At 36.3% G+C, this 24,308-nt stretch overlaps 1 protein-coding gene across 2 annotated transcripts in view; it reads left to right on the top strand.

Annotated features, from left to right (window-relative positions):
- The window catches only part of Fanci (FA complementation group I), a 71,162-nt gene that overhangs the window by 45,019 nt on the left and 1,835 nt on the right, over positions 1-24,308 (top strand). For both annotated transcript variants that reach the window (XM_015493080.2, XM_048790275.1), the window contains exons 18-36: positions 1,337-1,459; positions 4,048-4,116; positions 5,780-5,881; positions 6,962-7,138; positions 7,225-7,346; positions 8,095-8,259; positions 8,745-8,924; positions 13,970-14,136; positions 14,454-14,539; positions 15,374-15,490; positions 17,279-17,330; positions 18,118-18,245; positions 18,343-18,411; positions 18,591-18,684; positions 19,006-19,187; positions 20,008-20,061; positions 20,141-20,200; positions 22,897-22,968; positions 23,789-23,884. In XM_015493080.2, the coding sequence (XP_015348566.1) occupies positions 1,337-1,459; positions 4,048-4,116; positions 5,780-5,881; positions 6,962-7,138; positions 7,225-7,346; positions 8,095-8,259; positions 8,745-8,924; positions 13,970-14,136; positions 14,454-14,539; positions 15,374-15,490; positions 17,279-17,330; positions 18,118-18,245; positions 18,343-18,411; positions 18,591-18,684; positions 19,006-19,187; positions 20,008-20,061; positions 20,141-20,200; positions 22,897-22,968; positions 23,789-23,884 (2,115 nt within the window). The remainder of the gene's footprint in view (positions 1-1,336; positions 1,460-4,047; positions 4,117-5,779; positions 5,882-6,961; positions 7,139-7,224; positions 7,347-8,094; positions 8,260-8,744; positions 8,925-13,969; positions 14,137-14,453; positions 14,540-15,373; positions 15,491-17,278; positions 17,331-18,117; positions 18,246-18,342; positions 18,412-18,590; positions 18,685-19,005; positions 19,188-20,007; positions 20,062-20,140; positions 20,201-22,896; positions 22,969-23,788; positions 23,885-24,308) is intronic.

Raw genomic sequence — 24,308 nt, 5'->3', positions numbered from 1 at the left:
GCTTCATCCTTTTACTTTTCTGATGTGGCTACTGGAAATTTTTAAATTATGTAAGTAGCTTATATTTGTGGTTCATAATATCGTTATTGGATATCATTGTTCTAGACACTGTTTAAGTATTTTATCATTTAATCTTAATTGTCATTGTCTGAGGCTTGGTATTATTGTACCCATTTTTAAAATAAGTATATTTGATTTGTACCACTAAACCATGTAATCTGAGAAAATGAAACTTTATAGTAATTTCATAATCTGAGCTTTGGAGCAATAAAATTGTCTTCATGATTTCAATGATATCTTATAGAGTTGATGAATAGACATAATTAGCATTTTTATTAGGAATCCTTTATTGCTCTAGTATAACTGTATAAAACCTGTCAGTAACATACAGTTTAAATTAAATATGAAGAATAATGGGTGTCATTATTTATTTGTACCCCATTTATTGTTCCCATTTTAAGGATAAGGAAACTAAGACTGATAGAGGTTAAATAACTTGCCCAAAGTTATTTTTTTGTTTATTTATTTATTGCTTTAGGGAATGTTCATGAACTCAGGGTCTCACACATGATAGGCAAGCACTCTGACCCTGAGCTATACCCCCAGCCCCCAAGGTTATATTTATGTAACCAGTAAAGAGTAGAACTAGGATTTGACTTCAGACAGTATGAGCTACCTAACTGTATCTGAAGTAAGGATTAAGAAATTCTTTGTACTTGCTAGTTTTATTTGAAGTCAAAAAGAATATCAGTTCTTTGTCATGTCCATTTCTAAACAAAAGTCTCTTCCTCTGAACATCTCTGGAATTTGTGGAAGAGGTAGATTCTTTTAGCTACTAAAGATATTTAAAGAAGTCTTAGGCCTTTTAAATAAAATCATGTACATTCTGATTGCTATATTCTAGTAATATAAGATTATTAATGCTTCCTAGCAGCTGACATTGTCAAGGAAACCTAAGGAACAGGGGGAAAAATATTAATTTTGTTAAAATACTTGAAAATTCTTTTATCTCAGTTTAGAGTAAGAGCAACACCACTGTATAAATTAAATATGAAGAATGGTGTCATTTATTTGTCCTCCATTTATCCTTCCCATTTTAAGTATAAGGAAACTAATTGATAGAGGTTAAAAAACTTGCCCATGGTTATTTATTTGTTTGTTTATTGCTTTAGGGGATGTTCATGAACATAGTGATTTTAGTGTCTGCCTCATTTCTGGGTTTTAGCATAGAGAAAGCTCAGTCTATGTTTCTTTGAACAAGAATATAGTCTCATTTTACTCCTTAATGAAAACTATCTTAGTAAGATGGACATGAACTAGGCTCTCTTCCTTTTAGGTTCATGTGGATATTCATAGCCGTTATAATTCTGTTGCCAATGAAACTTTTTGCCTTGAGATCATGGATAGTTTGAGGAGATGCTTAGGCCAGCAGGCTGATGTTCGACTTATGCTTTATGAGGTAAGTCAGTAGAATGGAAGGAATGTAGCAAACCTACCCACCCCCAACTAAGAAATTAATTTTTTTCTTGGTTATAAAAATACATGAGTCATGCCCTTATACAGTCAGGACCAATAGATTGTGGTAGTCAAAAAATTAAGATAAGGAATCATAAATGTTGCTACATCTTAACTTTTAATTTGAAATATTTAAATGTGCATTAACTTGCTAGTATTTTAAGACCAAGCTTGACATTTGTAACTTCTTGTTCCTCATATAAACAATAACCTTAATTTATTGCCTATAATTTCAAGTTTTTGTTTACTTAAAGTGCTAAAAAAACCTGAATATACTCTAGACACAGTCTTACTACAGAAACCTTTTAGATAGGTTTAGTTGTTTCCCTAGCTTTTTAAATTTGCTTATTACCTAATCATCAGAAATTGGTTTTTAAAGTCTTTCTAAAATATTCAGCTTAGTTTTTATCAGAACAAGGTATTTTCTTTTTTGCATTTGGTTTCCAGCTGTTTATAGAATGTATGATTAAATTACATAATTGTAAAAGCAGTACGATTACCAAAAATGGTGGACAGTTAAAACTACTGACTTGTATTAGCATGTAACTCACCTAGTAGGAACAGAAGTATGTGGTATGGAGGTACATTTCTAGCATTAAGTAAGTCATATTTCAGCACATGTTTCACGGAAGGAATAAAGAGCATTAGATACTCTAAACAAGTACATTAAGTAGAAGTTATTTCACAGAGCAGCTATTATAATATCTTCATTTGTCATCTTAAAATAACACTGAGCTACAGGAGTTGCCAGGCACTGAATTTTTTAGCTTATTGTAGAACATACAGAGAGAATATAAAAATGCTATGTTGTAGTATTGCTAATCCCACCATTCGTATATACATATTTATGCAAAATTGAAATGAGATTTATATAGATTTTATCTCAACATTATGTTGTAATCATTGTCCCACTTCATTAAATTCTTTGGCAACATTTATTTATTTATTTCTGTGGAACTGGGGGGAATCCAGGAACAGTTTACCACTGAGCTGAGCTACATCCCCAGTCCCTTTTTAAAAATTGGTTTTTGTTTTTGAGACAGAGTCTTACTAAGTTGCCAGGGCTGGCCTTGAATTTGCAATCCTCCTGCCTCTCAGCCTCTTTGAGTACCTGGGATTACAGGTGTGCTCCACAGTGCCCATCTGACAACATGATTTTTAATGCCAAATTATATATTTTTAAAATATAGAGTATTTTAAACTTATTTTGGAGCATTTCTGATGTTTGTAGTTGTTTTAGTATGAATGAATGTTTGACCACATTCTGGGTCAAAGATTAGAACATTTTAGTCTCATGGCACACCTTTGCAAGCACTATTATTTTTATTTTTAATTATTATTTTCTTTCCAGGGAGCAGAGAGTGCTAGGGATCAAACCCATGGCCTTGCGCTTGCTAGGCATGCATTCTACCTAAATCTTTATTTTTTCCCCCTTTGAGGTATCTAGTGTTTTTATGTAGAGTCTATATTCTTCCTATGAACATGCACTAACATTTTCTTCAAATTAGGGTTTTTTGCTTTTGGTTTTTTATGTTTAGTTACTTAATTCATCTGGAATTTGGTTTAGCATTATAAGGAGCTAACTCTTCCCCCTCAGGTTAACCAGTTGTTCAGTTGCCTCCTTTATGTGTACTATTATGTTTGTGTGCTAGCCCTTTATTTTGCTTATATATTTTGGTGCCAAGAGAAGCATCTTTTTATTATTATTAAGCCTTATAAAATATATTAATGCCTACTAGGGGCTAATCTTCCATCATTTCATTGCTTTTCTTGAAACAAAAAGTTTTGGTCAATTATTATTTGCTTCCTCTCAGAGGTGAGCTGTACAACCTCTTTGGCAGGTTCCAAAAAACTCCCCAGAAGTGTAGTCTGAGTGGTTTTTAACAATACTGGGAAATTTCAGATAGGAAAAAAAAAAAAAAAATCATGTATATTTGGGTATTTAGGGCCTTGAAGCCCTATAAACTAAGTGGGAAGAATGTCCTAAAAGGCCACTAATACAGGATGAGTAAAAAGAATAGAAGCTTAGAACATCCCTGACTTTGAAGGGGGAGAGTACTTCAAAGCCATATTGACCCGTTGCTTAAAAATTATGAGAATTGCTAAGACTCAGTGGCACACACCTTTAAATCCCAGAAGCTCAAGAAGCTGTGACAGGAGGATCATGAGGTTAAAGTCAGCCTCAGCAACTTAGAGAGGCACTTAGCAACTCAGCGAGACCCTGTCTCTAAATAAAATATAAAAAATATCTGGGGATGTCTTTCAGTGGTTAATTGCCTCTGGGCTGAATCCCTGGTACCTTCCCCCCACAAATGTGAGAATTATGGTGAGATCATTAACCCAGTTCATGGTAATCAGAGATCTCTTACTGCAGACAAATAATCTAAATTTTCTAAACCATTTTCCCTCTAGCAAATAGAGTTTCCATCTTTATCAAAGAACTAAAAGTAGGATTAAAATAGTATTTTAAAATTATGATTATTTAAAACATTATTTTTGTTAAAGAGCTTATTTATTCTCTGCTGCTTCTAGGGTTTCTATGATGTTCTTCGAAGGAACTCTCAACTGGCTAATTCAATCATGCAGACTCTGCTATCACAGGTAAAATGTATTTATGTACATTACAGGGAAATCGATGAGACTTTGAGAGGCAATTGAATTTTTCTAGACTTTTCAAAACACAAAATAATTCCTAAGTAATACACTGTGTTGCCTGTGGTATGTCATGCTCTTCTGGGTTGTTTTATGTCAATTACCACTTACTACCTACCATATTGCCACCATTTAACTGTTAGCCCTGTGAATTAGCAATCTACATCCTAAGTCAGAGACCTTTTGAAGAACTATTTACAAATGCTGTTAGCACTTATATCTGTATGTTTTATTTCTAAAAGAAAGAAGAAATCTACAGTAAATAGAGCAGAATGTCGACATCTGTTCAATCCAAGTGACACGTACATGAATAACTGCTAGGTTATTTTCTGTATTTTTTAATTTTAAAAAAGATTTTTAAAATTATGAAATATTTCAAAAGACCATCAAGATGACAATTCAGGTGGAAAATATCTGGTGTAAATAAGACCTTTTTACTTTCAACGTTAATGAGAAGAATTCAGGTGGAAAATATCTGGTGTTAACAAGACCTTTTTACTCTTCAATATTAATTAAGCACTAATTTGAATCTTTATTAAGATACAATTCATATGCCAGTAATTGTTACTGTTCTCTTATCAGAAGGGTTGTTGTAGACCCTTAGTCCATCATTTTAGTAGAAAATAAGCATGTGTGCTTGCTTGCTAGTTCTGTCATTGTTTTGTGATAATTCTGAAGAAGCTCCATTTGAAATTAAGTTCTCAATGTGTGGAGATAATTGGAAGGTCCTTTGCTATCCAAAAAGTTTTCACTGGGCCTTCACATTGATCCTGTATAAAACTTAGATCCTGATTAATAATATCTATCTTTCAAATTATAATAAATAAGCTTTAGTCACATACTTAACAGAAATATAAAATTATGTTTGAAGGAAGAGCAGTGCTTCACAATTGAGGTTAAAATACAGATTTGAAAAGGAAAAAAAAAAAAAAAAGTAATAGCCAGCATTTGTTTTTCAGTTCTGTTGTATGTCAAGTAGTGGATTAAAGCTCTTTACATCTGTTGTCATGTTTAATCCTTATATAGCATTCATATTAACAGTATACTTATTTTTTAAGTGAGGAACCAAGGTATAAATAACTTTATCAAAATCAGTAATAAGTGGTGGTTCTGGTATTTTGGACTCAGTTAGTCTAACTCAAGAGCCTATATTCTTAAATATCACACTATACTGAAAATGCTAATTTCCCGTGCAAGTTTAGGGATTGGTGTGAAGGAGTATGCTGGAAGTGAAATAGGAAAGATGCCTCTTATCAGTACTATGCTTGAAGCAAGGGCCAAAGGATCTAGTTGAGACAAAGCAATACAAATTCTGCTGTACTGTTCTTTAGACACTTAAGAAATGTGTCTTAGAAGGCATTAGATATGAAATAATCTTTATCTTGACCAGTTTAAAAATGCAAAATGTAGCTGGGCATGGTGGTGCCCAGCTCTTCTATAGGCAGGAGGATCACAAGTTCAAGTTCAAGTTCAGCTGTAGCAACATGGTGGACCCTTTCTCAAAATAAAGAAGGACTGAGGTGAATTCAATCCCCAGTACCAAAAAAAAAAAAAAGTGAAAAAAGTATTAATGAACAGTGATGACTTTTTTTTTCCCCTTTGCTATATACAGTTAAAACAGTTCTATGAGTCAAAACCTGATGTGCTGCCTCCTCTGAAATTAGAAGCTTGTATTCTGACCCAGGGAGATCAGATCTCTCTACAAGAACCATTGGTGAGATTTTTATTCCTTCTATAACCATTATTTTTACTGGTAATGGTAGGATTGATCTTCAGAAAGAGATCTGTGAAAATTTCTTCCTAATTCTTACAGTGAATTTTTACTCTGAAATCTTCCCTGCTTATCACTGCTGAATGCCAAATGTGGTGGTGCATGCCTGTAATCTCCAGAGGCTGAAGCAGGAGGATTGCCAAGTTTGAGGCCAGCCTCAGCAACTAAGCAAGACCCTGTCTCAAAGTTTTAAAAAGTGCTGGGATGTGGGTCAGTGGTTAAGTGCCCCTGGGTTCAATCCCCAGTACCCAAATAAATAAATAATTTCTGACGCAGTAGCACTTTGTATCTATTGGTAAAATTACTTCATGTTAGCACTTTGCTAAATCATGGCATCTACCGCGTCAAGGAACATCTTATCTGTTAATATGTACATTAAATAAGTGTATTTAAATAAGTATTTATCTCCATTATTTCAGAATGGGGATGTCACCCAGGAGTTGATGAATCCCGGGACCTGCTTAGTTGGAGAAAGTACATGGTTTAGGTTGAGCTAGATTGGTGCTCTGTCAGACCTTCAGAGGATCTAGGATGGGTTGTTTTTCATGTTACCTGGTATTAGAAAGACATAAAAAAGAAGAAAAATTGAAATTTCCTGCCCCAGAGACCTAGAACTCGTGGCAGTAGGGAGGGAAGTCTTTCAGTTGTCATAACCTGTCTTGATGTGCATTTTGTTTCCAACTTAAGATGCTTCCTCAACATAAAATGGGACTCAAAGGAATTAGAAACCATTTAACTTCACAACCTGTCTCCAGGGTTTTTTCTATAAAACTAATGACAATATATCTGATGTTGCATTCTGAAATGTCAGCTACTTATGAGACCAGTTTCTTTGAGAAAGTTCTGTTAAACAATGCCTGTTAGTTCAATTAAGTTTTCCCAGTTTTTTAAATTCAGATAGACTTGATTTGTAATGCCAACAAATAACTTAAGCTTTCTGAAGAATTATTTACTGATTTTCAGTAGCGTCTTGGGTTATCCCTTAACTCATAAGAATATTATTTACTTATTTTTCTTCTACAGGATTATCTGTTGTGTTGTATTCAGCATTGTTTGGCCTGGTATAAAAGTAGAGTGGTGTCCGTGAAACAGGGAGATGAGGAGGAGGAAGAAGAAGAGGGATTCTACCAAGAACTAGATGATATATTGGAGTCTATTACTAATAGAATGATTAAGAGTGAGCTGGAAGACTTTGAACTGGTAATGGCTAAGTCCTCCATGTATTGAATAATGTAGTTACTGTTATTAATAAGTTAGTGCATTAATATTTAATCTTATGGTTTTAGGATAAATCAGCAGATTTTTCTCAGAGCACTGGTATTGGCATCAAAAATAATATCTCTGCATTTCTTGTGATGGGAGTTTGTGAGGTTCTAATAGAATATAATTTCTGCATAAGTAATTTCAGGTAAGATATTATTGTGACTCCACTTGTAGTTTGATGAATACATCATGAATACTAGAACAAATGGATATGATTTTTTAACTCTTCACAATATGGTTAGGCACTAAATAGACCACAGACTATAATATCTTTTAAACAGAAATCTAGCCTAAGCCAGGCACGGTGGCACATACCTGTAATCCCAGCAGCTTTGAGAGGCTGAGACAGGAGGATCGCAAGTTCAAAGTCAGCCACAGCAGTGGCGAGGCGCTGAGCAACTCAGTGAGACTCTCTCTCTAAATAAAATATGGAATAGGGCTAGGGATGTGGCTCAGTGGTTGAGTGCCCCTGAGTTCAATCCCCAGTACCAAAAAAAAAGAAAGAAAGAAAAAGAATTCTAGCCTAAGACCAAACTATTTTCTTTCTATCAGAGAACATTGAAGAATATGCCAGGCAGGAATGTTGTCTTCTAGCAGGCTTTAATTTATTCATAACTCACCAGACCTTGAACTCAAGTACTCCTCATTTTAATAGAAATTTTTATTAGTGCTAGTGTTGGACTTTTATGTTCTGCTTTGACAGAGTATAAATAAGGGGGAAGGGGATCTAGATAGATCAGTGTATGAGTGAGAGTGCTATGTTTATGTTAATGAAGGTCCACTCATAATGTTATATCTAAAATATGACATTTTAAGAAGCATTGTGATTTCTTGTTATTATGTGTAACATCAAACCATGATAATTCTGATCTTTGTCTGTTCCTTTTACGCAGTAAGAATAAGTTTGAGGAGGTTCTGAGCTTATTCATGTGTTACAAGAAACTCTCTGACATCCTTAGCGAAAAAGCTGGTAAAGGCAAAGCTAAAATGACCAACAAAACAAATGATAGTTTTTTGTCCATGAAATTTGTTTCTGATCTTCTTACTGCTCTTTTCAGGTAAGGTTCTAATTGATTGTATAAAGACGACAGCCTAGTAAAGATAATTCTTCATGTGCAGGTTCACTTGTATTAGTTTAGATTCACAAATATTGTTATAGATATAGTAAGAAATATAAGGAGGCTTAAATTTTCTTAAAATAAAAGCTGGACAATCACAAGTAGGCATTTTAAAGAGGCGCTTTAAATTATTAAAAGCAGAAACAATGGACTAACTAGAGAGATGAATTCCAATAGTATTGTAAGAAAATCTATGTAAACTTAGACATTTAAATTTTATCAAAGTAAGGATTATAGGAGAGAGAAAAAAACAGACACTAAGAATGATTGTAAAAGAACAACCATGGCAGTAACTCTAGCAAAGGCTTTCATAGAGTCTGCCATTTAAAACTTGCTGGCTGCTGCTGTTCTTCCCTAGGAAGCCTAGTTGCAGATCCCAGTAAATAGAGGAATCTTTTCCCCATGCTCTGTCTTTCTCTCTCTAGGGATAGTACCCAAAGTCACGAAGAGAGCCTGTCAGTTCTGAGGTCCAACAATGAGTTCATGCGCTATGCAGTGACTGTTGCTCTGCAGAAGGTGCAGCAGCTAAAAGAAACAGGACATGTTAGTGGCCCCGATGGCCAAAACCTAGACAAGATCTTTCAGAACCTCTGTGACATAACTCGGTAAGCCACTTCCTCTCTCAAACTTGTTGACTTGCTTATCTGCCATGGATTCTTCAAGAGAGGAATGTGAATGAAGGTGATTTGAAGTTGGACATGCCTAAAGAGCAAAAGTACAATCACTGAAGTTGGGTTTTTTCCTAATCCTACTTTGGTATAGGTTGTTAGTTGTGTAAAAAAGAGGTCAGGATATTATTAAATGATGAACAAATGATTTCATCTGGGTTGGAAATGTAGTTCAATGGTAAAGTGTGCTTGCCTAGTCTGCTTAAGGTGCAGGATTCCCTCCCCAGCACAGCCAAAACAAAATGGTTGGTCAAGTCGGCATAATAATTCTAAATGTAAGTGTTCCTGACAAAGACCCAGAATACATAAAGTGGGCGGGGCTGAGAGGGACAATAAAATTGAAGACAAATTATTTTTTTTTAATATTTTTTTAAATTGTAGATGGACACAGTACATTTATTTTATTTATTTGTTTTTATGTGGTGCTAAGGATCGAAACCAGTGCCTCACATGTGCTAGGCAAGCATCTACCACTGAGCCACAACCCCAGCCCTGAAGATAACCTTTTTATTAGTCATTTCTCAGTAATGAGCAAGACTAGTAGATGGAAAATCAGGAAATAAAAGACCTTAACGATATCGTCTTGCAGTTTGACTTAATTGACCTAAATCACTCAACAACAGCTTCCAAGTACACAGTCTTTTTATGTACGCATGATTCAGTCACCAAGTTGTACTTTGGACCATAAAATAAACCAGAAATTTTTAAAAATAGAGATTATTTGGTTCTCCAACCACACAGAACTAAACAAAAAAGATAGTGGGATAATCCTCATATATTTGAAAATTAAATGTACTTCTGAATAACCTCTAGTCAAGGTCAAAGGGAAAGTCATAGAGGAAATTAGAAAATGTCTTTGAAGGATAATAATGAATATGTAGCATATGAATATGTATAATCCAGCCAAAGTACTGTTTAGGAAGATGTGTTTTTTCCCAGGAGTTGAACTCTGGGAGGCTCAACCACTGAGCAGCATCTCCAGCCGTTACCCCGCCCCACTTTTTTTTTGTATTTTGGGACATGGTCTCCCTAGGTTGCCTAGGGCATGCTAAGTTCCTGAGGCTAGTTTTGAACTTGGGGTCCTCCTGCCTCAGCCTCCTGAGCCACTAGGATTATAAGTGTGTACCACCGCCCCCAGCTCAGGTAGAAATTTATAGTCGATTTTTTTTAAAATCTCATCTACATAAAAGCTTATACATTAATAGAAAAAGTAAATTAAAATGAAAATAAATGGAAGAAAATAATAATGACAAGCAGAATCATTGATAATGAAAATCAAAATAATAGAGAAAAAGGAAAGAAAACTATTTTTTTGTGAGATGAATATGTTTAATAAACCTTAGCCAGACTAATCAGAATGAGAGAAGACACAAAATACAAATATCAAAAGTGAGGGTGAGGAAATATCACTATTAATCCTACAACTATTAAAAAATTGATAATAGCTGCTTTGTGTGTTAAACTTCATGAGTTAAATGGCCAAATTTCTTGAAAGTTCCCTCAAGAAGCATTAGATAACATGAGTAAATCCAACTTCTACAAAAGAATTTAAACTTGAGATTTAAATTTTTCTCTTAAGCCAGAAGTGGTGGCACATGCCTATAATCTCAACAGCTCAAGAGGCTGAGGCAGAAGGATCACAAGTTCAAATTCACCCTCCTCAGCAGCAGTGAGGCACATTGTCTCTAAGTAAAATATAAAAAAGGGATAGGGATGTGGCTCGGTGGTCAAGTGTCTCTGAGTTCAATACCCAGTACCAAAAAAAAAAAATTTTTTTTTTTTTCTCTTAAAACACTAAGCCAAGAGACTGAGGTTTATAGCTCAGTGGTAGAACACCTGCCCTGCATGTGTAAGACACTAGGTTCAATCCTCAGCACTATATAAAAATAAAGGTATTGTGTCCATCTGTAACTAAAGAAATATTTTAAAAAGAGTGGAAGTGATGTTTAAAAAAAATACACACTAGGCCAGCTGGGCGCAGTAGTACATGCCTATACCTGTAATCCCAGCAGCTTGGGAGGCTTAGGCAGGAGGATCGAAAGCTCGAGGCCAGCCTCAGCAATTTAGTGAGGGCCTCAGCAACTTAGGAGATTGAGTCTCAAAATACAAAATAAAAAGGACTGGGAATGTGGCTTAGTGGTTAAGTGTTTCTGGGTTCAACCACTGGTACCTACCCTACCCCCAGGCATATATTTAAGGAAGAAATAATACCAATTCTGTACAAACACTTCAGAAGGTAAAAGAGAACATGTTCTCACTTTAATGAGATTAGTAATATCAACCCAGAAAAAGACATTTATAGAAGAAAAGATTATGTACAATTTCCCTCATGAATATAGATGCAAAAAAGACAAGCAAATTAAGTTTAACAACGTGAAGAATAATATAATTAGGTGGAAATGCAAGGTTGGTTCACTAAACCAACCAATGTAATTAGCATATCAAACTGAAGGATGAAAACTATCTGGATCAACTCAATAAGTATAGAAAATTATGATTCAACATAAATTCATGGTATAAGTATCAGAAAACTAGAAATAGATTTTTTTTCAATTCAGTAAAGAGAATTTACAAAAACTCTATAGTTAACTCTTATTTAATGATGAAAAGACTGAATACTTCCTTCCCACCTTGTACTTTTACCTCTACTATTTAACATCATACCAAAGGTCCTAGCCAGTGCAGTACGGCAGAAGAAGAAAGAAAAGGCATCCAAATTGGGAAGAAAGAAATGACACTGTCTTCATTCATAGGCAATTAACATTCTCCAAAAAAATTCAAGAGTTTTTCAAAGTTATAAAATCTATTAAATATTTAACAAGGTTGTAGAATATGTTTAGTATAAAAATATTTTAGTTAACACACCAGCAGTAAATAATTGGAAATGGAAATTTTAAAAACTATTTATGCTAGCATCACAATATCATGGATTGCTTAGCAATAAATCTAATAAACATACAATACTTGTATGATGAAAACTATAATAAACATTAATAAGAAATCATAGAAGACCCAAGTAAATTGAAAGATATACATTGTATATGAATGTATACATTGTATTTGAATGAATGATTCAATACTGACAGATTCAACATAAACCCAGTCAAAATTCTATCAAGGGGAAAATGGGAGTGTAGCTTAGTGGTAGAATACCTGCTTAGCATACAGAGACTAAAGATACAATCCCCAGCAACCCCCTCAAATAAAAACTCCTACTAAGCTTTATTGTAAGAATTGACAGTGATTCTAAAATTTATGTGGTGAAGGATCTGGAATGAACCTTTCTCCATTTCTCATACCATGTTTAAAAAATTAATGAAATGGATTAGATACTTAAATATAAAACAAAATTATAAAACCTCTAGAAGAAAACAAAAAGAAAAATCTGGTGATCTTTTTTTTTTTTAGGCAAAGATTTCTTAGCTGTAACACCAAAAGCACAATCCAGAAAAATAAGAAGTACTTTTTGTTTTAATAATTTTATTTATTTATTTTTATGTAGTGCTGAGGATTGAACCCCAGTGCCTCACGTGTGCTAGGCAGGCACTCTACTGCTGAGCTATACCAGCCCGAGAAATACTCTTAATTCTGTTTTCCAAAAACTTTAAGAGAAAAAAACAAGCCACAGATAAGGAGAAAATATTCGCAAAACATGTTTGGTGAAGGATTGATAATCAGAATTATATAAAGAATTCTCAAACTTACTATAAGAAGAAACAGCTAAATTTAAAAATGGTTGAGGCTGGGGGTATAGCACTGGTTAAGCACTTGCCTAGCATCATAAGGTCCTGGGTTCAATCCCCAGCATATTCTCCACCTATCCCATCCCACCCCACCCTACAGGGACAACGGGGAGGTTAAAAAGATGGCTAAAATATTTGTGTAGACACTTGACCCAAAAATATCATAGACATGGCAACTAAACGCATAGATGACATGACCTTTAGGTAAATGTACAACAAAGTCATAATGAAATATCACTAAGCACGGAACTGGGATTGTGGCTCAGTGGCTGAGTGCTTGCCTAATTTGTGAGGCATTGGGTTTGATTCTCAGCACCACATATAAATAAATAAATAATAAAGGCCAATCAACAACTAAAAACAAAACTTAAAAATATCACTAAGCATTTATTGGAATGTCTAAAATTAAGACGTTGATCATATCAAAGTGTATACACGTTTGGTGGAAGTTTAGAATTGTCCAGCCACTTTGGAAAACAGTGTGACAGTTTCTTCAAAAGTTAAGTACACACCAGATGTTGTGGCACATGCCTATAATCCCACTAAGAAGGCTGACACAGGAGAATTGCAAGTTCAAGACCAGCCTCAGCAATGTAGTGAGTCACTGAGCAACTTAGAGAGACCCTGTCTCAAAAAACAAAAAGGATGGGAGATGTGGCTTAGAGGTTAAGTGTCCCTGAGTTCAATCCCTGATAGAAAAAAAAGAAGAAGAAAAGTTAAGTACGCACCTACCATATAATCTACCTGATCTGCTATATATGAAAGCAACTGTTCATGTAAAGGGTTGCACACAAAGATTCATTGCAGCCTTATTTGTAACAGCAAAATGTGTAAAGAATCCCAGTGGATGAATAACGGGTGGATGAACTATGGTATATCCACATAATGGAATAGTGCTCAGCATAGGTGAATCTCAAAAGCATATGCTGGGTTAACAAAGCCAGACTCGAACTTATATGTTGAATGATGCCACTTTTATGTATTGTAAAAAGTCAAACTGTAGGGACAGAAAATCAGATCAGTAGTTGCTAGCAAATGGGTGAGAGTGTTGGCTACCAAGGAGCACAAGGGAACTTTCGGAGTGATGGAAATGCCTTGATTATGAGGAGATTTCACATCTGTATAAGCTTTTAAAAAATCCATAGAACTGTTCACTTCCAGGATACAAAGTTTACTGTATGTAAATTTACTTTAATGGTCCAGTCTTTAAAAGTGATCTGTCACACCTTCCACTTTCAGAGTCTTGCTGTGGAGATACACTTCAATCCCTACTTCAGTGGAAGAGTCAGCAAAGAAAGAGAAAGGAAAGAGCATCTCACTGCTGTGCTTGGAGGGTTTGCAAAAGATATTCAGTGTTGTGCAACAGTTCTATCAGCCCAAGATCCAGCAGTTCCTCAGGGCACTAGGTGGGCATTTCAGTGTCAACAAAATTGCTTGTTCTAAGTTTCTTCTTACCCATGCTCCTTAATCATATTTGTTCACCTACCAGAGGACACCTGAGTACAATCCTGATGTTGAGAAGTAATAACTGGTGGATACAGGATCATACTTAATAGTTTACATTTTAATGACAACTGGAAAATAGAATGTAAAATAACTGAAGGATTTTAGAAATACACTTAAATCTGCCTCCAGACTTTTGAATTTCTTAAATTTTAGCTTTTTAAAGTCCAACACAGAATGAATCACCTTCAGAGCAAATAGAGTTCTTTTCTGTTTCTAGATGTCACAGATCAGGAAGGAGATGAGGGAGAAGATGCAAATGTCAGTGTCACTCAAAGAGCAGCTTTCCAGATCCGGCAGTTTCAGGTAAGAAGCTGTTGTACTGGCCTGAGGATTCTTACAAAGGGCAGAATGTGAACAAATAGAACAGTTTTTTTCCCCCCCTGCAACATTGAAGCAATGGAACAGCTCTTAAAAGGATCCTAATGAGGATGTGTATTTTATCTAAGCAAATCCTACCTGTTGCCTCTGAGAACCACTGTTTGAGATGACATGAAGAGATAGCTGAGATAGGTGTTGTGATTTTTGATTTTGAGTCTGTGGTATGATTAAGCTTTGTCAGATTATGTAGAAACTAACAGTGGAACTTGTTAGTTTCTAACAAATTGTCAGAATATCAAGATATTCTATCATAAGGATTTCATTTACTTAATAAATTTTAAATTTTCTACTGCTTATCAGGAAGTGTTGCTGGGAATACAGCAGGGAACAAAAGTGAAATATTCATGTCCTTATGAAGCTTACATCATAGTAGGGAAAGACAAATGAAAAAAAAACACGTGGTATTTAAGTTAACAGAGAAGATCTGTAGGGAATGCCGGGTTTGGGGCTTATTCTAAACATAACATGAGTTTAGTAGATAGGCTTCAGAGAGATGAGAACCACCAGAAATTGTATGCTATTTATTCTTAATGTATATTTGGTGGGAAGTTGGAGAGGAAAGAGTCCATATTTTCAATAAATTTTTCAGGTTTGTAGTTGAAAACAGGTTCAATGCAAGGTCATTTTCAGATTGTGTCCTCTTGGAATTTTGGTAGCTTTAGATTCTTTCTGTCACAGTCTTAAATGTCTAACTAGGTGTCTCTTCTCTCTGATTGGAATATATCTATTGATATTTCTGTGCATACTTTCCTTCCTCAGAGGTCCTTATTGAATTTACTTAGCAGTGAAGAGGAAGACTTTAATAGTAAAGAAGCCCTCCTCCTAGTCAGTGTTCTCTCCAACTTGTCCAAGCTACTGGAGCCTTCCTCCCCTCAGGTACTAGCACTGCTTGTTCAGTCCCATTTACCAGCCTTCAGAAGGTAAGGAGTATTGCGTAGTAAAAGATCTCTCTCTGAAGCCTAGCTTATTTTAAATATATTTAATTTTACACTCAAATTAATAAGACCATAAGATGTATTTTCCTATATATTATTTCTATCATAACACATATAGCCATATAAGGACAAGATTGTACTTTTATTTGATCACTGTCCAAGGTAAACTGTAAACACTTACAACATCTTTGATGACTTCAACATTCTTAAGCTGTGTTCTTCCCCAGTTTTGGTGTTTTCCTTTATTTTCTAAGTTGAAAGTATGCTAATTATCAATAGGGTAGCTGACGTTCAGTAATTGGATTTCTCAGCACTTACCTGGTATTGAGTTTGGGGGGGGGGGGGCAGTTCGAACAAAGGATGATTGAGTCAGAAAAGCATGACCATAGACCCAATGCAGAAAGCATTCTGCATTGGGATTGGGGTTGTAGTTCAGTGGTGGAGCTCTTGCCTTGCATGCATAAGGCCCTGGGTTCAATCCTCAGCACCACATAAAAATAAATAAATAAAAATAAAGATATTGTGTCCATCTACAACTAAAAAAATATATTTTTTTAAAAAAGCATTCTGCTTAGATAGGTTGTATGTGGGTGTGCCCACATATACATAGAATTGTGCCCCCATTTGAGTGTACACTCACAAATGCGTGTATACACACATGAAGAGTAAGAAAGGCCACACTTGTTGGGTCTACATCAGGAGTAATTTCCCATTAGGATGATAACGAGCATTCCCAGGAGCCAGGGAATCCTGTGTGCTCCTACTATATCTTTTTTCCTAATTTCCTCGATTTCTGCAAGGAAATCAAGTTGAAGTCCTTACCTCTCTTTTTTTCTTTCTTTTGTTCCATTCTATTCTAATCTCCTTTGACCTTTGGCTCCTAAGAGCTAATTCTTATATCGTTATGGTCAGGCCCTTCCTCTTCCTCACATCTTTGTTAGCCTGATATCCTTAAAGATGTCTGAAGTATGGGGCTGGGGTTGTGGCTCAGTGGTAGAACACTCGCCTAGCACGTGCAAGGCCCTGGGTTCAATCCTCAGCACTACATTAACATAAATAAATAAAATAAAGGTATTGTGTCCATCTACAACTAAAAAACAAATATTAAAAAAAAAAAAAAAAAGATGTCTGAAGTATGTAGGCCAGGAAGGAAAAAGAGAGATCTCAGTGGTAGCACAGTGGGGGCAGAGGAAGCTTCAGATACAAGGACTCAGTGCTGGGATGTAGCTCAGTGGCAAAGCATTTGCCTCACATTTGCAAAGCCCTGGGTTCAATCTCCAGTTCCAAAAAAGAAGAGAATAAAAAACCCTACCCCCCCCCCACAAAAAAAAAAAAAACCAACCCGTATACAAGGACTCAGATCCATTCCCCAGGACCTTTTGGCCCTTAATGAGGGCATAGATGTTCAAAATTAAATCATATTCTATCTTGTAATTACAGTTTCACCAGGAGCAGTGGCACATGCCTGAGACATGAGGATCACAAGTTCAAGGCCAGCCTAAGCAACTTAGTGAAACTCTGTCTTCAAATAAATAAAAAAGGATGAGTGTGTACCTCCATGGGAAAGTGCCCCTGGGTTCAGTCCCCAGTACCAAAAGAAATATTTGTAATTTTGGACTTTATCTTTAGCAGGTGATTTGCTTAGGCTCAGAAAGGACTAGGACTCTTCTGTTCTGACAACCCCCATTCTTAGCATATTTCTTTAATATCTGAATGACTTTTCGTTTAGTTTGTGCAGATGTTATCCTGGACATCTAAGATTTGCAAGGAAAACAGCCGGGGTAAGTTTTCCTGCTACATTACCTAAAGGCTTTATGTAAAATCATCATCACCAAATTAGTATTTAGAAAAGAATATTCATTACATATTCACCAGAGTGGTCAACAGGAAAAAGATAGATAATACCAGATGTTGACCAGTCTGTAGAGCAGTTGGACCTCTCATTTAACGCTGGTGAAGGTGTAAATTGGTATGACCACTCTGGAAAACTGGCAATATCTAACTACTAAAGTTAAACATAAGTCTATGACCCAACAATTCCATTCCTAAAGAAATTCATGGAACAATTATCAATGAAGCACTATTTTAATAGGTGAAAACAAACTTAAGTGTTCATTGGTAGAATGAATAAAGGAACTATGATATAGCCACACAGTGGAATACTATGCAGCAGTGAGAATGACCTACAGCAACATCATCGAGAGGATCATACAAACATAATGGGGAACAAAAGAGTCAGATGCTGTATAAGTCCATTTAGATAAAGTTAAGAATTAGACAAAAGTAATCTGATGTTAAAAGCCAGGATAGCAGTTTTCTTGGTGGGATGAGAAAGAGAGGGGTCTTGATCTGAATACTTGTACCCAATGACTAGGACTAGTAATAGGACATATGGATAAAAGGGTGCAGTTGTGGTACAGCTATTTGGAGTATGTGCAGCACTAGGATTGTTGGTTGTGCCTTGGACATGATAAGCCACATGTTCTGGTTAGGCATATGTGTACAGTCACACAAAGGAGATGCTGGGTTATAACTTACCTTTGAATTGTCTTTCCTTCATACTCCTAGAGGATGCCTCGTTTTGCAAGAGCTTGATGAACTTGCTCTTTAGCCTGCATGTTTTGTATAAGAGTCCTGTCACCCTGCTACGTGACCTGTCCCAGGATATTCATGGGCAACTTGGAGACATAGACCAAGTACTATAGCAAACCTTCAGTATAACAGCCTGTGTGGGATGGAGGTCAAGGGATCAGCATTATTGCTATTAGGTCTTACCTCTTTTTCCCTCCCCAGGATGTAGAAGTAGAAAAAACAAACCACTTTGCAATGGTAAATTTGAAAACGGCTGCCCCCACTGTCTGTGTAAGTATTGATCCCAGTCCATGGGAAATAGCTTTGTCTTTCTTCCATTGTACTTCATAGAGTCATTTGTAGTGGTTTTTGTTGGGAGGCCTATAACCTACCTATAGAAGCCATGGTTATTGTATTCCCCCCAACAGCTGTGTGTAGTGAACCATGCCAGGCATGTTTTTCTTCCACAGTTACTTGTTCTGAGTCAGGCTGAGAAAGTCCTAGAAGAAGTAGACTGGTTGATCACCAAGCTTAAGGGACAAGTGAGCCAAGAAACCCTGTCAGGTAAGATGACTTTAGGTGGAGTTTCAGGAATTGTGACAAGAGCAAAGCCATCCAAATCTAAATTAGACCATTGTGTAAAGGTGGAACCCTTGAGCTAAGTCTCCTATATTTTTCACTTGGTTTTGTGGTAGATTTCTGATGTGATGAAGAAGGTAGTAATAGTTTATGACAGACTGGCAGTCAATTCACTCTGCACAATGAATGCTCATTTCTGTACCAGCTTTCTAACTATTGGTTATTTAGTTGATTTCTAGTTCTTCTTTACTGTTAGTTAGAAAATAAGACTGATTGAAATATGTCAATATCATTTCCTCTAAGCAGAAACTTCTCAAGCAACCCCACAAAATAATCCTGCTGAGAAAGCCATCATCATACAATTGGGAACTCTGCTTACATTTTTCCATGAGTTGGTGCAGACAGCCCTGCCATCAGGCAGCTGCGTGGACACTCTGTTAAAGGACCTGTGCAAAATGTACACCATCCTTACAGCTCTTGTCAGATACGTGAGTAGCTAAGAAACCATCAGATCACTCCCCACCATTCTACCCCAGCTAGTCAGGATGTAACACTGAGGCAGCTGCCTACTGCTGCAGGATGCCCCTAAACAGAGCTCTTGCCCTTACCTTTGCAAGTCATGGATTCATTTTTAGTTTGCTCAATAGGTGGCAGGTGTGTTCACAGCCAAAGGAAAACATTTGATAGTGTAATTGTAAATTTTGCTTTCAAAGGTCTTTTATTCCCTGGTATGTGAAGTTTTTAGCACCTGATAGAAAGTGAATGCTGTTTTCAAAGAAACTCTTTTTTTTGTTGTTCTTTCAGTATTCTGATTTTCAACAGATTTAGAAGGTGATAGGAACTAGTTAGTTTAGTTTTATCAACAGATCCATAATGAGTACTTAAAAATGCACAGACAACTTTAAAAAAAAAAGACCAACCTACATTGTACCAGTGTAGCCAGGTCTGAGAATATGTAGCTCTAGCTAATGTTGTGGCCATTGAGATGCTAGTAGAAATACTAAGAGCCTCTTTGGGGGAAAATTTTTAAGAGAATTAACCAAGTCCCTGATTTTCTAGATGCAGGGACTCTTGGCCTGAAGTATTTTTAAAGCAATGAGCTGACAAAGTCAGAAACCCTCCATTGCTTGTTGTCTGGGAAGCTTTGGAACTTTGAAGGAGGGGGAAAGGAAGCATTGTGTCTTGGCTTCTCAACGAATTTTTCTTTTACCTCTCTAGTAAAGGTGATTAGTCACTCATAGGCTTACTGTAAGAGTCACCTGTAGTTTCACAGGGTAATTTACTAAATCTGGAATCTTTTTTTATTAGTATCTGCAGGTGTGTCGGAGTTCTGGAGGAATTCCAAAAAATATGGAAAAGCTGGTAAGTTGAAAATGATTTTCCTAAGAATAGGGGAAGCATTTTATTACTATGGTTACATTGGTTTCCTTCTGTGCTGCAGGTGAAGCTGTCTGGTTCTCATCTGACTCCCTTGTGTTATTCTTTCATTTCTTATGTACAGGTAAGTGATTCAGAGGCAGTATCAAAATAGATTTTCAAGAAAGGGCTCCTTATGTTCCCAAGGGGCTGACTGGTCACCTGAGCTGAGTTTCTTCCCTACTTACCATAAGACAGAAATGCTCATCTGAGACCAATCCAAGAATTGGGGGCTTTGCAGCAAGAAGATATTTATTCACACCAAGGAAATAATTTTAATTTAGAGAAAAAAAGCATTTGATATGCTAGCTTTTGGAGCAAGGAATAAAGTTTGACTCAGTGACTTGGTTCATTCTGTGTGATTGGAAGTCCACGCTGTTAAGACTTTTCAGAATGTGGGTAAAGAAGCTGCAAGCATCTGAAGAAAGCTGAGATTAGGTGGTGTTAGTGAGAGCAGCAGCACTTTCAGGGAGGTAGAGGGGCTTTTTCTTTCATTTGTCTAGACTCTTTTTCTTCCCTCTTTGAATTAATAAAGTAATAGGTTCCTTCAGGGTTTGAAGAGAGTAGTTCATCTGATCCTAAATACCAATAGAGTCTTTCAGTACTTGAATCTCCTTTACTCTTTCATTAAACCAGAGTTTTTTAACCTTACCACTATCAACATGTCGGACCAGATAATGCTTTGTTGTGGGGCCTGTTCTGTGCATTTGAGAATGGTTAGCAGTATTTCTGACTCTACCTGTCAGATTCCAGTAGCAGATTCTTCCCTGTTGAGACAACTAAAAATGTATCCAGAAATTGCCCAATGCCCCTAAGGGGCAAAATTGCCTGTTTGAGAACCACTGGTTTAAATGCAAGTGATAGGAGGCTTCCTAAGGCCACTTAGTCTCTGTAGTAAATATATTGTAGGACTGTTATTGATCTTTAAAGAACCAGAATGGACCCACCAAGTTAAATCTTAAGATTCTAGAACCCTTTATTAAAGCAATGGATTATGACTTGGGGGGGGAGCATGGCGCTGGGAATTTAATTCTGGGTGTTATGCATGCTAGGCAAGTGCTTTACCACTGAGCTGTCCCCAACCCCAGATTGCACATTAGGTAGTGATGCTTCACTTGATACTGTCCCTACATCATAGGCATAACACCCTTGTGTGGGTACTCTGCCTCATTATGTATACTAAGTTTACCTTCTCCTTGCCTTTGACAGTTAGTGACCAAGTGGTCCGTCATGAAAGTTTATCTGAAAGAATTCCCAGGAATGTGCATATGTTGAGGTTCTCTGGAATGGAACATCTCTTTGGCCAGTCTATAGCTTATTCTCATCAAGCTGTACTTAGTCTTTTTTATCTCACCCAAATGCTTGCAGACATACTTTCTCAAACTTCATGCTCATAAATTTTTATGTGCATGCCATTCTGTCAAACAAATCTGTTGTCTCTAAAAAGAATGTATCCCTCCTTTCTTAAATTGGGGTTTTTAATTCCCCCATTGCCAGGTCTTTTTTTTCTTAAGAGAGAGAATTTTTTTTTTTAATATTTATTTTTTAGTTTTCAGCGGACACAACATCTTTGTTTGTATGTGGTGCTGAGGATCAAACCCGGGCCGCACACATGCCAGGCGAGCGCGCTATCACTTGAGCCACATCCCCAGCCCCCCATTGCCAGGTCTTAAAGATGCCTACAAAGCCACATTTCTGGAAGTATCCTGTAGAGACTGAGGTGAAATTTAAAAAAAAAAAAAAAAGATTCTGTGAGGAATATTCCTACCATATTTACCTTTTTTTTTAAGAGAGAATTTTAATATTTATTATTTAGTTTTCGGCGGACACAACATCTTTGTTTGTATGTGGTACTGAGGATTGAACCCAGGCAGCACACATGCCAGGCGAGTGCGCTACCGCTTGAGCCACATCCCCAGCCACCATATTTATCTTAATTTGTAGCGTGTGTTAGCATATTAAAGGTCCAGAGAGGTCCTGAGGGTATGTTCAGTAGTACTTTTCAAACCTATTTAAGAACATTTTTTTAGTAATAAACATTATCATTTGGAAAAATAGTGTTCCAGATGACAGCCAGTGAGACACTGCTATTAGATTACATATACCACCCTTGTTATAATTTAAAAGTCACTTTGTTCATTTTATTAGAATAGATTACATTTGCCTTTCTTAATGCCTGTCATGTTAAGCTCTCTTCATGTGTCACTTCATTCTTCCTGCTGTTTTGTGATCAGTAGTTATCCCTATATTAAAGGTTATTTGAAATGTCCAAGAACAGACAGCTAGTAAGAGGCAGATCTGAAAATTGACCCCATCTAGTTTGACTGCAGTGCATGTTAGACATGTAGTGATGACCTCTAAGTGGGAATATTACTGGCCCCTGGATAGCTCCCTTAATTTCCTTTCTCTTATACAGCTACTCAACAGGAAAATGCCTATTCCTGCTGCCACCTTGACACTTCCCGTTTTAACCATCCTTTTGTACCTTCACAAGTCCCTTGGCTGGCCCAGTACAGTAATGGTTGTCCTGCCTTCACTTTCCATGTGCCAGCTCCAAGAACAGTCAGACACTATACCTCCCAACAATTAAAAGAGCCATCTTAAGATTATAAAGCATCACAAAATTTCCCCATCTTCCAGCATTTATTACACAGATAATCCTGTTCACCCAAATTTACTCTTGACTGTCTGTTGGAATTACCTTTTAGGAAAATTACCACTAATCTTCTAGTTCTACAGAAAAAATCTTTAGGAATGAGAGAATTGTGTTTATTTCTTTAGAATAAGAAGGGTAACAACCTGAAATATACGGGAGAGAAGAAAAAGGAGAAAACTGCTGTTGCCACTGCCATGGTAAGCTGCTGACACTGGTTCTTGGAGTATAGTGCTGATCATTCTCTGTTGATCATAAAAATTGTTTTCAGGAAAAGCTGGTGAGCATAAAAGGTGCTTCCTAAGAAATCAGAGAATTAGTGAGGGTGCAGGAAAATGAGTATCCAGTACATTACCAGCCAAGGCAAAAATGAGTACAAGCTCTGAAGGGGATGTAACTACTTAATTTTTGTGATCCACACACACTGGTATAACAATTCCACTTAACACAGAAATGTAAAGACATAGGTACAGGATGGTCCTAGCCCCTTTTTTTTTGAAAGACAACAATATTAAAGATATCCATTAATAGGGACTAGCTAAATAGATTAAATAAGTTTTTTTAAAAAAAGAATGTATAGTGTCTGTATTTGTGGATTTGAAAAATGTGCATGAACACATATACCTTAACATTTGAAAGGATCTTCACATTATAATTCAGATTGAAGGAACAGATACATAATTCCAGCAGTGAAAATTCATTTGCAGACTAGAAAAAGGAACTAGAGCTAGTGCTACTCATTGTTTCAGGAATATGAAGTAGACTTGTTTCTGCAAATGGTCCTGCCAATCTTTCAGTAACAAATATTTAGGAATTATAATTGGAAAGATTCAGTGCAATCTGGGCATTTAGATCTTCTCAGATTAAACTGCTACAAGTCTTAGAATATTGGTATATATATAAGTATAAATAGCATTTTATTGGATGATTGACTAGTTTTTCTTCAAAGCCATGGCAGTTAGAGGAAAATTTCAAAAACCATTGAACTTGAAATTTTCATCTTGTGTTCTTTATCCTTAGGCCAGAGTCCTTCGGGAAACCAAGCCAATCCCTAACCTCATCTTTGCCATTGAACAGTATGAAAAATTCCTGATCCACCTTTCTAAAAAGTCTAAGGTAAACATGCATATTGTTTATTACCATTTACATTTGTTCTGTTGAGAGGATCTGGCAAACTTAAGCAGCACAACTGCAATGGAGAAAAATTTTGAACTATTTATTCCTGTTTCTTTGCTCTGATGGCCTGAATGGAAACATTGTGTAGGAAACTGATGAGAAAGTGGTCAAAAGGGTATGTGCTTACGGTTTTTCACTGCATAATCATCAGATTGTATTTTTTTTTTTTTTGTACAACAGTGGGGTGTGAGCATTACTTAAAACTTTTTTTGGTGGTGGTACTGGGGGTTGAACCCAGGGATGTTCTACTACTGAGCTATAGTCTCAAACCCGCTCTACCCCCACTGGTTTTTAAATTTTTTTCCCCTTAGTTGCAGATGGACTCAATACCTTTATTTTATTTATTTTTTTGCTTTGGTATTAA

Source organism: Marmota marmota, unplaced genomic scaffold (assembly GCF_001458135.2).
Source record: "Marmota marmota marmota unplaced genomic scaffold, marMar, whole genome shotgun sequence".
Lineage (NCBI taxonomy): Eukaryota > Metazoa > Chordata > Mammalia > Rodentia > Sciuridae > Marmota > Marmota marmota.
Note: the sequence above shows the minus strand (reverse complement) of the source record. Positions and strands in the feature narration are given on the sequence as shown.